Source organism: Trichomycterus rosablanca, chromosome 17 (genome assembly GCF_030014385.1).
Source record: "Trichomycterus rosablanca isolate fTriRos1 chromosome 17, fTriRos1.hap1, whole genome shotgun sequence".
NCBI classification, from domain to species: domain Eukaryota; kingdom Metazoa; phylum Chordata; class Actinopteri; order Siluriformes; family Trichomycteridae; genus Trichomycterus; species Trichomycterus rosablanca.
The window spans coordinates 27,501,422-27,517,754 of NC_086004.1; the positions used below are offsets into that span (position 1 = coordinate 27,501,422).

The 16,333-nt window shown below is 42.2% G+C and overlaps 1 protein-coding gene across 1 annotated transcript in view; it reads right to left on the bottom strand.

Moving 5' to 3' along the window:
* Nucleotides 1-16,333, bottom strand: part of strn (striatin, calmodulin binding protein) — a 37,081-nt gene that overhangs the window by 8,219 nt on the left and 12,529 nt on the right. The window contains exons 2-10 of the mRNA XM_063012395.1: nucleotides 10,784-10,887; nucleotides 9,148-9,221; nucleotides 7,611-7,692; nucleotides 4,668-4,844; nucleotides 2,772-2,907; nucleotides 2,097-2,259; nucleotides 1,752-1,859; nucleotides 409-552; nucleotides 137-273 (exon numbers count right to left, since the gene is read on the bottom strand). Coding sequence (XP_062868465.1) covers nucleotides 137-273; nucleotides 409-552; nucleotides 1,752-1,859; nucleotides 2,097-2,259; nucleotides 2,772-2,907; nucleotides 4,668-4,844; nucleotides 7,611-7,692; nucleotides 9,148-9,221; nucleotides 10,784-10,887 — 1,125 coding nt within the window. The remainder of the gene's footprint in view (nucleotides 1-136; nucleotides 274-408; nucleotides 553-1,751; nucleotides 1,860-2,096; nucleotides 2,260-2,771; nucleotides 2,908-4,667; nucleotides 4,845-7,610; nucleotides 7,693-9,147; nucleotides 9,222-10,783; nucleotides 10,888-16,333) is intronic.

Below are 16,333 nucleotides of genomic sequence, written 5' to 3' on the forward strand. Positions count from 1 at the left end.
TCAAACAAAAAACAGTCCAGATGACATATGGTTTGACTTCGCTAATCAAATTTATACTCCGTAGTTGCTGCCCCAGTTGTTCTCATCATTCTACAAAATCAGGATGAGCGTGCCCGATGCCGCTCGTGGTACGTACGTCGTATGCCAAGCTCTCAGCTTCATTAGCTACAGTGAGTCCTGCCAGCTCTCCGAGTCCCAGCTCGTTCTCCAGAGCTTCATCCGCTCCCATTATAAATGATTTCCCAGCGGACGGGGGGAACGTCAGGGCTTCCACTGCAACACACGAGGCCAGGTATAAATACCACATGCTGAGTTAAAGCCTGACGAGAGCTGAACTGATCATCGACATGCAAATCAACCGGTATGTACGCTGGAGCGTGAAAGATTAAATATCCTGGAAGATCAAACCTTCATCAGCGCAGCCCAGATCGTGCTCGGTGAGTCGAGGGAGGCTGGGTCTGGAAGGCGGGCTGACTGGGGGCTGCATGGAGGGAACAACCTCCGCATCTCTCAGATTAGCCAGCATGTCCTGTAGCTTAGACCTGTTCGGCCCTGTGAAACAAAGCATGAGGTGAGAGTGGGGGTCACTTTGATTCCTTCAGCTTAATAACTATACAATTACTGACTTAATATAAGCAATTGTGGAGCAGCTGAAAGCAGGAAAGGATTAAAACTCCAGTTGCAGAGTGGAGAAGAGAAGTAGAACTGATCCTTCAACACCTATCTAAAGAAATGTTCTGAATCCGTGTGTGATCAGACCCTGTGTGTGATCAGGACCTGTGTGTGATCAGAACCTGTGTGTGATCAGGACCTGTGTGTGATCAGGACCTGTGTGTGATCAGGACCTGTGTGTGATCAGGACCTGTGTGTGATCAGGACCTGTGTGTGATCAGGACCTGTGTGTGATCAGACCCTGTGTGTGATCAGGACCTGTGTGTGATCAGGACCTGTGTGTGATCAGAACCTGTGTGTGATCAGGACCTGTGTGTGATCAGGACCTGTGTGTGATCAGACCCTGTGTGTGATCAGGACCTGTGTGTGATCAGGACCTGTGTGTGATCAGGACCTGTGTGTGATCAGAACCTGTGTGTGATCAGGACCTGTGTGTGATCAGAACCTGTGTGTGATCAGGACCTGTGTGTGATCAGACCCTGTGTGTGATCAGACCCTGTGTGTGATCAGGACCTGTGTGTGATCAGGACCTGTGTGTGATCAGAACCTGTGTGTGATCAGGACCTGTGTGTGATCAGAACCTGTGTGTGATCAGGACCTGTGTGTGATCAGACCCTGTGTGTGATCAGACCCTGTGTGTGATCAGGACCTGTGTGTGATCAGAACCTGTGTGTGATCAGAACCTGTGTGTGATCAGAACCTGTGTGTGATCAGGACCTGTGTGTGATCAGGACCTGTGTGTGATCAGGACCTGTGTGTGATCAGGACCTGTGTGTGATCAGGACCTGTGTGTGATCAGAACCTGTGTGTGATCAGGACCTGTGTGTGATCAGGACCTGTGTGTGATCAGACCCTGTGTGTGATCAGGACCTGTGTGTGATCAGGACCTGTGTGTGATCAGGACCTGTGTGTGATCAGGACCTGTGTGTGATCAGGACCTGTGTGTGATCAGAACCTGTGTGCGATCAGAACTTGTGTGTGATCAGAACTTGTGTGTGATCAGAACTTGTGTGTGATCAGAACCTGTGTGTGAACAGACACAAAGCAGAGAAGACCAGAGAAGAAATGGCCAAACTTACTCTTCACCCCCTTTTTGCCTTTGCGCTCCTTCCTGTACTGCTCCTTCAGTTTAGAGATCAGACTCTGGTCCACCTCCCAGGCCTCGGAAGTGTCATCTGGATCCTTTTCTACATGGGGGATGAAGACAGGGTTTAATCTCAGAGCACAAAGCCATAGGTGGGGTCGAATGGCAAAAAAACTACGCATGGACGACCATACTGCATCCTACGGAGTATAACAAACCCTATAACACCAGATCCAAAAAACACAGAAGAATAAATAAATGATCCATAATGCTCTTCAGCACATGAACCAAAGTGCTGGTCCAAGTTTAACTTTTAGGACACACGGAGAGAACTTCTCACCCCAGTCGGCGGTTTCTCCAGTACATGTTGATTCTGATGAGCACTCCATGTCCTCACCGCTAGTCAAGAAGTCAAATCCCTTCAGCGCCTCCTCAGTGTCTAGGTCATCACTCAGCTCTGTCGAGGAGGAGGACGGCGATGGCGACACCTTTTTTCTAATCATCTGCCACACAGAGAAACACAGAGACAGCGAGAGAGAATGAGAAAGCGTTGGGAGATGGCATGGTGATCATTTATTGATCTGAAAATGTTTGGGTTTTTTGCCACTTTTTCTGCCTCTGCCACCTGCACCACCTCTGCTCTGACCAATAACAGCTGGAGACTGGGCAATGCAAGGTCCGGGATGCATGCTGTCACTGGTCATCTCATTTCACCTGCCAGTGGCTCCTAGAGAGCCGCACAATGCACGGAGATTCACACTACGCTCTCTGTGCACCCTTCTCCACTTGTGCAGGCACCTTAATAAGCAAGCAGAGGTCGCACTGCAGCAGCAATAAGGATAATAATCAGCCAGTCGCCCGGCCAGATCTACAGCATCGTCGAGATTCAAACTCAGGAGCACAAGAGCGCCAGTGAAATTGGGCAAGTGTATTAGACCACCGTGCCACCCGAGCGCTTGGGAAATGTTGAGTATCTCTGCCTGTGTGTGCACGAATGTACTAAATATCAACACACTGTTGCCAAGTCTATGATGGTCTTCTCCCTTCCTTCACTGTCCTCGTCATCATCCTCATCGCTGAACTCGGCGGCCGCACTCTCGATGAACTTGAATGCCTCCAAAACCGTCGCTGAATCGGATATTTCTGGTTTCCTGAGGAGAGAAAGTGACGGTAAACAATCAGCATCCTTTTCAAAACCTTCATTTAGTTTCAAAGTTTTATTTGTTACAAACAGCTCGTACAACTAGCAGTGAAATGCTTTATTTAATAATCATCTTCAAATGAAAGAAAGATGATTAGCGAGTTAGTTAAAGGGATTTTTACAGCATGACTGCTCGTGGGGCCATTTTCATAGCAGGAATGGTTGTGAGGGGACTTGGTTATCAAGGGAACAAGGTAACGCTGTATGGTCGCGTCTGTTGTCTGGTGGTAGTTAGACGTGCGTTTTCAGTTTTGTCAGTGACAGGAATTTAGGTAGTGACTCTGCTTTAGTGTGGTTGAATATTTCCTTTATGATATAGTTACTGTCTCTCATGGCTGTAGGCAGTGTACTCGTTTGATTATAAGAGGGGTTTGGCATGATTGGGATAGCAGGGAACCTGTTATTCGTGCCTGATGCATCATCTAGTGTATATGACCTGGCACAATCAAATTTTAAGATAGTATGTCATTGTGCTACCTATGACAGGGTTGGCTTAGCACAGTTTGTTAGTGCTGTGTGTGTTCCATTCTGCTGGCCATCTATTCTCTATATTTATATATAGGTGGTCAATGTGGGCTTGACGTCTTTTAGTGGGGTTTTGCAGTTTGCCCCACTATAGAATTAAGCAATAGAACACGAGAGGGAGTTCGCCTTCGGTTCGTGCCTGCGACCAAATCACAGCCGTGATGTTATTCGCGATAACACACGACCTCAAGTGTTCTATTGCTTTTATACAACAGTTTTTACAAAATAAAGAAAGAAAATAAATCAAAGAAGCCCTGAATTTCATATTAAATATGCTTTAATATTGACAATACCAAAAAAAAGTAGTTCCACAACGAATATAAAGTTTAACACTACAAAGCAGACATCCCAAGTTGCAAAAACTCATTTCAGGGAGGTAAGAACAACAACAAGAAGAAAGCAAGAACCTCCGAAGGGAAAAAAAGAAATAAAAAAACCTCTCGCACACACCAAAGGCTATGGATGAAAACAGAACTACTAGGGTGTTACTACTGTTCGCGTTACAAACACATTAATGTTCCCTACATAGTGCACTAGATTGTGTATCAGATCATGGATATATGTTCCCTACATAGTGCACTAGATAGTGAATTAGACAATTGGTTATGTTCCCTACACAGTGCGCTAGATGATTGTGTATCAGATAACGGATTTAAAACACGACCGGGAAAAAAAGTCTGTGTTGCCTGCGTGCGCGTTTGTGTGCATGAAGCTTGTCGTTAATGGCAACGCGTCAGCGGAGTAATACCATTGTGGTGTGAAAAGACTGTGCTGTTATCACCAATTTCAGCACGTTTAGAACGCTTCTCAACCGATCAGATTGTAAGGTCGGAACTACCTGTTGTATAAAAGGTGATTACAGATCAGTACTAATCCAAATTAATAATGTCTTGGGAAGTCATACACACTGCTAATTACACTCACAGACAACACACTACTAACCTGAACGACTTGCTGCAGTTGTGTAATGCAGTAACAAATTTCTACAACTGCACATGTATGGAAATACGGCTTGCTCACGGCAGACAGTAACACTATATGCTATATAAACACTGGGATCGATAAAGTATTCTGATTCTGATTGATGATGTATAAGTTCATGGTGTGACACACTTCTAAGGACACTAGTATGAGATTTGGAACGCTGCCTCAGTCAGACTATATACAGCTTACTTATCCACTCACCCCATCATGGTGTTGGTGCTGTCCTTCAGTGAGGAAGGTTCTGTGCCGTTCACCATTGGCTCTGTCCTGCGTTCTGTACCTTGCTCCACACTGTCCCCGGTCAGCCCCAGTAATGCCTTTACTCGCTGAGACTTCACATCCAGGATGGTATCTGTGTAGCCCACCTCCTGCAGGTACCTACAGACACAGATGAGAAGGGTATAGTGTTAGCTCAGTGTTAAGCTATTGAGTTATTGATCCAAAGGTCACTAATTTAAGCCCCACCAGTGCCAAGTATTCACTGTTGGGCTCTTAAGCAAGGTCCTTAACCCTCAGTTGCTTGTATTGTAAATAGCTTTGGATGTTAATGACACGGCTAGTTAATTTTCGGAATTATTAGGAGTGCAGGAGTGTAAGATACACAAAACCCTAAACATGCCTTTATATTCCATACATTTGTGCATTATTCGTTGCTAGTCTGGTATGTCCTACTGTCTGTTAGGAATGTGATCTATTAAGTTCATATCTATCTACAGGCTTTCTGAAGGTAGTTTAATACTTCAAGCCTTTAAATATAAGTTATTTAAAAACAGATCTAAAAGAGAGACCAGACCCATGACTGAATTAAATACGTATCCAACAATTATCCCTTCAACATGTAGCGCTATGCTAATAAAACTCAATTCATTCAGTACAAACACTTTATCATTGAGTAATTCTCACAACATACCTTGTGATGCCTTTTTAAAACCCCCAAGAAATCCAGCTAAGGAGCTAACCTTTGCACAACCCTTGAGTCTGATCAGAAGGTTTAGGACGCAGCTTTAGGAGACAAACAAAACTACAGAAAGAAAAAAGTGCAAGAAAAGGAGAAGAGTGGGCAGCGTTTCGTCTCTCGCTGTACCAGTCTCTCCGGGCACAGGAAGGCTGAATGGACCAACACAATCCACCATTCATTCATTCCTCACTGTCTCTTAAACTGTTTCTCTCTCACACTCTTACACACACTCTTACACACACACACACACACACGCACACACACAAACAGCTGTAACATCCCTGCTCTTCATGAACACATCCAACGGTCCAACCCGAGGCTACCAACCCAGCAACTATACAACTGTGTGTATATGTTAACACATTCATTATGTTTTCTCAACAAGAATCAGAAAAGCAACTAAAAATGCAGCTGTACTTGTGGTGTTTACATATCAGGTATCAGATACAGTGGAGAACCCGTTCACGTTAAATGAGCTCCAGCTCTAACAGTCTTTCAGCATTAAAAAGACCTGTAATAAAACCAGCAGCCTGTAACAACTGGATTAACCTTCAGCATGGTCTTCTCTGTTAGAGGTGCATGACGAACAGAGGAGAAAAGCATTCCCATGCTGCTGCTGGGTAATGTCCAAGCCTTAAAGAGCACTCAGCCAATCATGTGGTTTATTAGGTTCATCATCACTGAAGAACTCGGACGACTGACTGGTTTTATTGTACTTCATCTGCTGGTTCATTGACCTACAGACTTAACTACATACTTATATAGAGGAGCCGGAATTAATATATCAATAACAAAAAGGTATCGAGCCTCCCAGAAGAGCTTTTATACTTCTCTGAATGCTCTTGTGTAGATCCTGAAGGGTTTGAGGTGAAACGTGGGCACATTAAAGATCTCTGTGGGATAAGTTTGTACTTCAGAACTTTCTATCAAAGTGAAATTATTAATAAGGCTACTGAAAGAGCCGAAATCATTCTGGTGTTCATTAAACCAAACCAAAGTGGAATCACTTTACAAGTAAACAATCACAAGTAATAATAATAATAGGTTACACTTATATAGCGCTTTTAACCAAGCTCAAGGACGCTTTACAGAGAAGGTTCTACACATGCACATAAAGTAGAAACAAAAGAAGCATATGTATATGTGTACACACATACACATACACACACACACACATATACATATACACACACACACACACACACACACACACACAAAGGGACTATGAAAAATTTTCAGAAAAAAGATGAGTTTTAAGAAGAGATTTGAAATGAGGGAGGGAGGAAGAAGAGCGGAGAGTAGGAGGAAGAGAATTCCAGAGGTAAGGGGAAGCACAGCTGAAAGACCGGCCACCCATAGTGGAAAGCCTGAATCTGGGCACCGCCGGGAGATTGGAGCCAGAGGACCTAAGACGGCGCGAGGGGGTGGGTTGTTTAAGTAGATCGGATAGACAGACCGGGGCCAAGCCATGAAGAGCTGAAGTAGCGATCGACTCACTAAGAATAAAGTGACGCCTCACAGCAAGAAGGTCCTGGGTTCGATCCCCAGGTGGAGCGGTCTGGGTGTGGGTTTCCTCCAGGTGCTCCGGTTTCCTCCCACAGTCCGAAGACATGCAAGTGAGGTGAAGTGGAGATACAAGATTGTCTATGACTGTGTTCATGACACTAAACTTGAACGGATGAATCTTGTGTAAGCAGCAACTACCTGTCCTGTCATGAATGTAACCGAAGTGTGTAAAACATGACGTTAACATCCTAATAAATAAATAAATAAATATAGCATCTGTACTTGGAGTTAGAAAGATGATCTGCTAAAAACGGAAGAACCTTTACACCGATTCCAGCTCCCCTCCTTGAACTTGTGCTAAACTGTGTGTGTGTGTGTGAGGTAAGAGATTACACAAATTATAAAAAACACTGGCTGAATAATCAGCGCTCGACATTACATAACGAGCAAGTTGCTTCAACAGCCTACTCAGATCAAGGACGCTGGCAGAGCCCCTGCCCACACTCAGGCATGTATCAGAGTGTTTGGAGGAGTGTGTGCTGCTCTCAGCGTGGCTCAGAGTGGGAGTAAACTACACCGTGTGCTTGTGAACGCAGGTAGGAGGGCAAACATGCACTAGTACGAATATGAGGATAAATTAGACCCCGAGTGCCCGTCTTCTCTCTGTGTGCGTCACTCACTGTCTCAGTAGCTGCCGTCCTTGCTTCCAGCTCAGCTGGCTGTTTGGTGGTTCCGCAAGGCCCTCGTTCTCATTTCCGTCATCTGCGGGAAATCAGCACAAGCACTGTTATTTATCTATGACCAAATTACTGACACAAATACTTATTTCAATAACATTTTAATAATAAGAGAAAAAAAAAACCTTCAACGAGTTTTAGTTTCTTATGTTTATTGTAAGTTTTCTATTGTTTGCTTGTTTGTTTATTAGGATTTACAAGTTTATATCGAACACAGTCATGAACAATTTTGTATCTACAATTCACCTCACTTGCATGTCTTTGGACTGTGGGAGTAAACCGGAGCATCCGGAGGAAACCCATGCGGACACGGGGAGAACATGCAAACTGCACAAAGAAAGGATGGGTTCGATCCCCAGGTGGGACGGTGCAGGTCCTTTCTGTGTGGAGTTTGCATGTTCTCCCCGTGTCTGTGTGGGTTTCCTCCGGGTGCTCCGGTTTACTCCCACAGTCCAAAGACATGCAAGTGAGGTGAATTGTAGATACAAAATTGTTCATGACTGTGTCTGAGAATCTTGTGTAACCAGTAACTACCTGTTAAGTGTGTAAAATGTGATGTTAAAATCCTAATAAATAAATAAATAAATTCTATAAAAAACATGCTAAAATTTGCCAGGCAAAAAAAACATCCACCACTGCTGAGATCTTCCTGAGCTGTCGAGTTAAAATCACAGAAGCTCGGCCGGGTGGACGGAACAGCTGAAAAGCACAACTGGCTGTGCCTGAGGGAGGATTATCAATAGGGTTCCTCACAGCTGCTGCAAATGCAACCTCTTCTGGCTGGCTGAGGAAGCTGCATGAGTGCTGGGTGATTCACAGAACATGTGATCAGTGCTAGCCCTAATAATATGGGCACAATAAAGAATAAAATCACTTAGAGGCCATGCAGCAAAGTTAAATGACAAAATTAAACGTTTGGCCATGAAAATGCATCATCTTAGCTTCTGTATGTATATTTTTGACCCAGCAGATTTTCAGTAACTTCACAGTAAACATAAAGATGTGAAATTTGTAAAATTTGTGGATGTGCTCCAATTATTCAGTCAAACCTTTGACAAAATCACTGAAATCAATTCTAGATTGCTATTAAAAAAAGTTTATATAAACTTGTAAAGTGCTAATATTTATTTATTAGGATTTTAACGTCATGTTTTACACTTTGGTTACATTCATGACAGTCATGGACAATTTTGTATCTCCAGTTCACCTCACTCGCATGCTTTGGACTGTGGGAGGAAACCCACACAGACACAGGGAGAACATGCGACACCCACAGCGATACCCACTGAGCCACAGTGCCACCCGTAAAGTGCTAATAAAGCCAAAGCGAACTTCGCACATCACTGTGAAGGAGAAAATCCAGCACACCCCCCCTCACCCCTTCACCACAGTGACACTGCCATAATGAATGTATGACCCAGGACCGGTGGTTTCCGTGTGGGGTAGGGTCGGAGGTGCAGAGCGCTACTTTTAGTCGTACCTGAGTCATAGCTCGGCGCTTTCATTTCTCCCTGCTGGAGTTCGGTGCCATACTTCAGCTTGTGGTATTTTGCCCTGCGGAAAGAACAAATCAAACCTTTAGTGCTTTTGTTGCCATGGTTACATCAGCAGCACGCCTACTTCGTGTTAGCTCGAGTCCTCTGCCAATTAAAGCTATAAATTGCGCGGATGGAAAGGCGCACACGGCGCTTCGGTGGAACTCGGCTGGAAAGCGAGCTGAGCGCCACAGATAAGCAGCTTCATAAAACTGAAAACAAACAATAATTAACAACAAACAAGAAACTAAAACGTTACGCCAAACGCAAGTGTGTTAATACATTATTACATTAAAACAGCGGCTTTCAGCAGGTGGGTAATGAGACCACTAGACCTCTTCTTAACAAAATCACGGCAGAACATCACAAGTCTGCAACTATCGATTAATTAATTCAATAATCCTTAAATTTTTTTTTTAAACATACTTTTTAAAATCTGTTACCCTGTTCTTCAATGGTCAGGTTTAAAAAAAAAAAAACTCCAGCAGCACTGCTGTGTCTGATCCACTCATACCAGCATAACACTTACTAACACACCACCACCATGTCAGTGTCACTGCAGTGCTGAGAATGATCCACCACCTAAATAATACCTGACCATTGAAGAACAGCATGAAAGGAGGCTAACAAAGCATGCAAAAAATACAGATGGACTACAGTCAGTAATTGTAGAACTACAAAGTGCTTCTATATGGTAAGTGGAGCTGATAAAATGGACAGTGAGTGTAGAAACAAGGAGGTGGTTTTAATGTTATGGCTGATCAGTGTGTATACATGTATATATATATATTACGATCCTAATGTCATGTTTTACACTCTTTGGGAAACCCATGCAGACACGGGGAGAACAGGCAAACTCCACACAATAAGGACCTGGACAGCTCCACCTGGGAATCGAACCTAAGACCTTCTTGCGGTGAGGTGACAGTGCTACCCACTGTGCCACCTATATTGTTTATACAAAGAACAAAGTGAAATCAAAATATAGCATTTATTTATTCCTTAATCTTGATAGAGAATAAGGCTGCATGTCTTGATGTAGCGGAGGCCTGTATTAAGTGACAACGGCTTTCCGAAGTACTCCCAAGCCCATGTGGCTGTGTTTATTACAGTGGCATGATGGATTCTTATGCAATGCCAACTGACGGCTGAAAGGTCACACACGTTATACATACAGTATAACGGCGATTTCTGACCTGCTCTTCACGGACTGATATTTCTCTGGTTTTCCTGAATGTGTCCACAATATTATGTACCAAGACAGTGAAATACTTTGTTGGTAAATGTTTATTTCCCACAAAGTTTGACACAGAATGATTTTTTACTTGAAAGAGCCAGTCATGACCCCCTCACTTGTTACCAGTTCACCTGTAATGTCTTAAATAATTAACTTAATATCTTAATATTACTTGATATCACTTCTCAGCTGACCTCAAAGCATTCAAAAATAAAAGTGGATGAAAAACAGCTCCATCACATTAGATAAATAAATAAAGTGTGTCCAAAAACACTATATGACTAAAACAGACCAAGCAAATGTTTAGTGTTGTTGTTAGTGTGTGTGTGGTGAGGGGGTCGAACCTTTCCTGCTTTAGAGCGTACTCCAGCATCTTGATCCTTCTCACCAGATCCTTCTTTAGGTTCTCCTGGCCTTTCCGCTCACCCTGCAGGAAAGCGATCTGCGCCTGTCAAACACACCGACACAGCAAAATCAGCAGCTGAAGCAGGTTCAGGTAAACGTATATCACACACAAACTGGCTTCCACTTAAAGAGAACAAGAGAACGTTCTAAGCCATTTTCCAAAAACAAGCACTACAAACTCAATGTGTATTCACAAAAGCACTGTGGATTATCTAATGGGCACAGATTCTTCCTAGACAGTTAGATTTCTTCTCACTCTTTAAAAAAAGCCAGTGAGTTGGCTTATACGGGAGTTAGCAACTCTAGCCCAGCAGTTTGGTGATTTGTCTGCTCCTACATACCCACTAACTATAGTAATAAACAAACAAGATAAATCAGGAGCATCAAGGCAAGAAAATTTGTGGAAGCCCTGTAATTCAGCATGAAGAAGTCAGTGCGTGCTGCCCTGTGGTCAGACTGGCACCTTACCCAGAGTGTACTAATCTCCCGTGCCCACTATTCCCACGACTGACTCCAAACACACTGAAACCCTGATCAGGATGAAGCTACTCATTTCTAAATAATAAGTTCAGTCTTCTCAGTCTGCTCAGATTCGTATTCGTATCCTCAATGTTTTTAAGAAAACACTTTGCTGCTGTTGTACATAAAGTTAAAAGAAGACGACGAATGGGGTTACGTGACGTGTGAGCTAGCCAGCTGCAAGTACGTGCTTTTATTTTTGGATTTTTGGAGAAACCAGCAATTTTGCTGCTTGTTAAGATTTTAAACAAAGCTTCTCTTGTGACAAACTGAAAGAAAGTCTGGATGTTGTGTTTTGTTTAAGCAATAATGATAAACTGACTGACTGGACATCAGGCTTTACAAGCTACCAAGAAAATCTGTTAACTGAACGGAACTCATGAAACTGGAGAGATACCGGTCGACTGGGCGCCATCTAGCGGGCATAATCGGCAGTGCCTGCAGCAGATACTAATTGGCCACCGTATCTGCAGGGTGGGGGCCGGACTATCTGTTGGCGGGTGGGGTTTCATACGCTGTGTAAGGACCCTGACTGGCGGAAGAGACGCCTGTGCAGAATGCAGGGGCGAGAAGAGGAGGGCTGTACACGTGTCGGAAGAGGCGTGTACAGCGACGTGCTCTCCTCGGATGCAATCTGGCATCTATCAGCAGCGGAAGACAAAATTGAGTCGCTAAATCAGCAGGAAAATGGGGAGAAAATGAAAAAAAACAAAAAAAAGAAACTGGGGAGAGTAGGGATGTAACGATGCACCACAAGACGGTTAAAAATCAGTGCACATGTGCCACGATTCGAATCGGTTATTCATTTAAGATGAATCGATATTCACTTTAAACAGCAGAGGGCGCTGGCGCTATTCACCTCGCCTGGTTGACGGCACTTCACAAAGTTGCCAGGTAGGGGATTTTCCAGCCAAATTATTGATGTGAGGATTCTTTATTTGTATTATTCATTTATTATTCATTTATTTATATAATGTTGGATTTGTTTTAAAATTTCATTACAGTTTTTTTTACACAATAAGCATTATTTTGCATAGTTTGTACCTACCTCAGAAATAAAAGGGCATTCATTATTTAGATAAATAAAAGATAAAAACAAATACTTCTTGTGTCTTTTATTTTAAATTTTTAAGAAAAATAATAAAAGGAAACTTTGTCACCATTTGTCTTCATTTTCATCTTGTTTAAAAAAATCGGGAAAAAATCGTATCGTGAACCCAGTATCGTGAATCGTATCGCATCGTGGATAGAGTGTATCGTTACATCCCTAGAAGAGAGTCAATGTTTACTGAATAAACTAAATGGATTACAATTAGATGTTAAAGATGTTAAACCTAGTTTAAGTATTTAAAAGTCCAGAGGAAATGGGGGGTATAAGATAAGGTAGTAGAAAAACTGGGAAAATAAACAATGTAGATGTTTGTTTGTTTATTAGGATTTTAACGTCATGTTTTACACTTGGGTTACATTCATGACAGGAACGGTAGTTACTCATTACACAAGATTCATCAGTACACAAAGTCATACTGAACACAGTCATGGACAATTTAGTATCTCCAATTCACCTCACTTGCATGTCTTTGGACTGTGGGAGGAAACCGGAGCACCTGGAGGAAACCCACGGACACGGCGAGAACATGCAAACTCCACACAGAAAGGACCCGGACCGCCCTACCTGGGGATCGAACCCAGGACCTTCTTGCTGTGAGGCGACAGTGCTACCCACTTAGCCACCGTGCCGCCCCAATATTGTAGATAAAAGTAGTCAAAATCAATTCAAGCTGACAGAATAAGACCAGTTGAATAGCAAAAGGTGGATATTTGTGTCACACACACACACACACACACACACACACACACACACACACACACACACACTCAGACGTAGAACTAAAATCAGGAGGCACTTAACAGGGAACCTCCAGTCTGGAGACAGTGTGGCCTAGATGCAGAGGAAACTGGGTAGCCTAAATGATGAATATTCATGCCAGTTCTCATTTTAAAGTCCCTGCGGTCTATAAAAAGAGGGGTGTGTTCAGGGGAAGCTGTGTTTAAAAAGCAAAGAACCCGATTCTCACTACGAATTCATCGTAATTATACTGATAATCCTCATCAGCAACACACGACACAGCGGAGTTAAAAAGTAATGGCTCCTTTTCATTGATTCAACGTCAATCGATAGTAATTTCCAATTCCAGACTGTGAATCTGATTTAGGAGAGCTGATCACTACAAGGTCCCTCCAACAAGTGTCCAATCTGTGGCCACTTTTTATCACCTGCCAGTGTCGGGTTCTCACACAGAGCCATATACTAGAGATCGCAGCGAGAAGAGACCCCGTCCAACCTTCCCCATAGCTTTTTTGTTGGTCCATACTAGACCACCATGCCCTCTGGCATCAATGAGTCTTGGCAATCCAACAACCTGCTGATGGTTTAAAGCCTGTCCCTCCTCGGACCACTATCAGTGGATACTCACCCTGGATGTGACACACCTAGCCCTTGCTGTTACGGAGTAACTAAGATCCTTATGCTGATGATATGTGCTGCATGATGCAACAGGTGAACTATGAGGAAGAACCATCAGCCCAATATTTAATGTCTCTGACCATTACATGCATAAGCATTGCCATAAACATTTTGGGGCATGGTTCTAATGGTTAAGCTCACTAATGTACTGTATATAAAATACAATACACAGTTTTGAACTGGCCTAAGTAAGATGTCTGGCCTGAAACTAGTAGTCCATGTCCAAAAGAACTTCTCGATGCAGCAATCCTGACCAGGACAAAGCATTTATTGAGGATGTTTGAATATGTTGCAGAACCTGTTACAGAGGAAAAACACCTCACAGAAACGTGATCTATCTCATGTATGATCAGTGTGTCGTGAGGTTGGACAGCTGGGACAGTGTTTGCAGAGCTACAGTGGACTGGCATGGCACCTAAACTGTGAAAGACGACGGTCAGCCTTGATATTGAATCTGAACTAATAAATCATGAATGGAACCGGCCCGGTCATGAATGGAACCAAAGTGAAAAACATAACAGGGAAATCCTAATTAATAAATAAATCTTAATTTGTCATGTTCTTCAACCTATTTATCTTAGTCAGGGTCACGGCGAGTCCAGTTCTACCGGGAAGCACTGGGCGCAGGGCAGGAATAGCCTGTACAGGGCGCCAATCCATCAAAAAGCTAAACATCAACATTTAATAAAAATGATGTCTTTAAAAGCCTTTCGACAGTAATGGATCTTAATAGGGGTGTTGTCTGAAACATGGAAACAAATAATCATTGATACATCTCCCAACAACACTGCTGCACCTGATGCTCTCACACCACTACGACATGTTCTGATTTGTCATCACCATGGTACTGCAGGGCTAAGCATGAGTGCACCATCCGAATAACATCTGGAGGATGAGGGTTTATTCCCATCCTTTACCATTCATGAATCTGGTTGAGAGGAATGAAAGAGCAACAGACGGGCTACAGTCAGTAACTGTATATCCACAAAGTGCATCAATATAGCAAGTCAGGCTCATAACATTACCACAGTATGAGTACAAGAGATTTAAAGAGAATGAGCTGAAGGCAGAAACCAGGACTGTTCAGGAATAGCACAGTGACGTAGTTTAAACCCACGCTCTTCCCACGAGACCACTTCCTCCAAGAATGTTGTAGACGGGAACAGCGTGAAGCAAACAAACACAGATCATTTACTCCACAGCAGCAGCTTCGACAGCAACAGCACAGCAGAGCGTCAGGAGTTTATTAATGAGAGCAGAACTTCAGTAGTTTATGTACTAAGAGAAGAACTTCAGGAGTTTATTTACTAAGAGAAGAACTTCAGGAGTTTATTTACTAAGAGAAGAACCTCAGTAGTTTATTTACTCTTTAGTAGTTTATTTAATAAGAGCAGAACTTCAGTAGTTTGTTTATAAAAGCAGAACTTCAGGAGTTTATTAATAAGAGCAGAACTTCAGGAGTTTATTTACTAAGAGCAGAACTTCAGTAGTTTATGTACTAAGAGCAGAACTTCAGGAGTTTATTTACTAAGAGAAGAACTTCAGGAGTTTATTTAATAAGAGCAGAACTTCAGGAGTTTATTTAATAAGAGCAGAACTTCAGGAGTTTATTTACTAAGAGAAGAACTTCAGTAGTTTATTTAATAAGAGCAGAACCTCAGTAGTTTATTTACTCTTTAGTAGTTTATTTAATAAGAGCAGAACTTCAGGAGTTTATTTAATAAGAGCAGAACTTCAGTAGTTTATTTACTCTTTAGTAGTTTATTTAATAAGAGCAGAACTTCAGTAGTTTGTTTATAAAAGCAGAACTTCAGTAGTTTATTTACTCTTCAGTAGTTTATTTAATAAGAGCAGAACTTCAGTAGTTTATTTAATAAGAGCAGAACTTCAGTAGTTTATTTAATAAGAGCAGAACTTCAGTAGTTTATTTATAAGAGCAGAACTTCAGTAGTTTATTTAATAAGAGCAGAACTTCAGTAGTTTATTTAATAAGAGCAGAACTTCAGTAGTTTATTTACTCTTTAGTAGTTTATTTAATAAGAGCAGAACTTCAGTAGTTTATTTAATAAGAGCAGAACTTCAGTAGTTTATTTACTCTTTAGTAGTTTATTTAATAAGAGCAGAACTTCAGTAGTTTATTTAATAAGAGCAGAACTTCAGTAGTTTATTTAATAAGAGCAGAACTTCAGTAGTTTATTTACTAAGAGCAGAACTTCAGTAGTTTATTTACTCTTTAGTAGTTTATTTAATAAGAGCAGAACTTCAGTAGTTTATTTAATAAGAGCAGAACTTCAGTAGTTTATTTACTCTTTAGTAGTTTATTTAATAAGAGCAGAACTTCAGTAGTTTATTTAATAAGAGCAGAACTTCAGTAGTTTATTTACTCTTTAGTAGTTTATTTAATAAGAGCAGAACTTCAGTAGTTTGTTTATAAAAGAAGAAC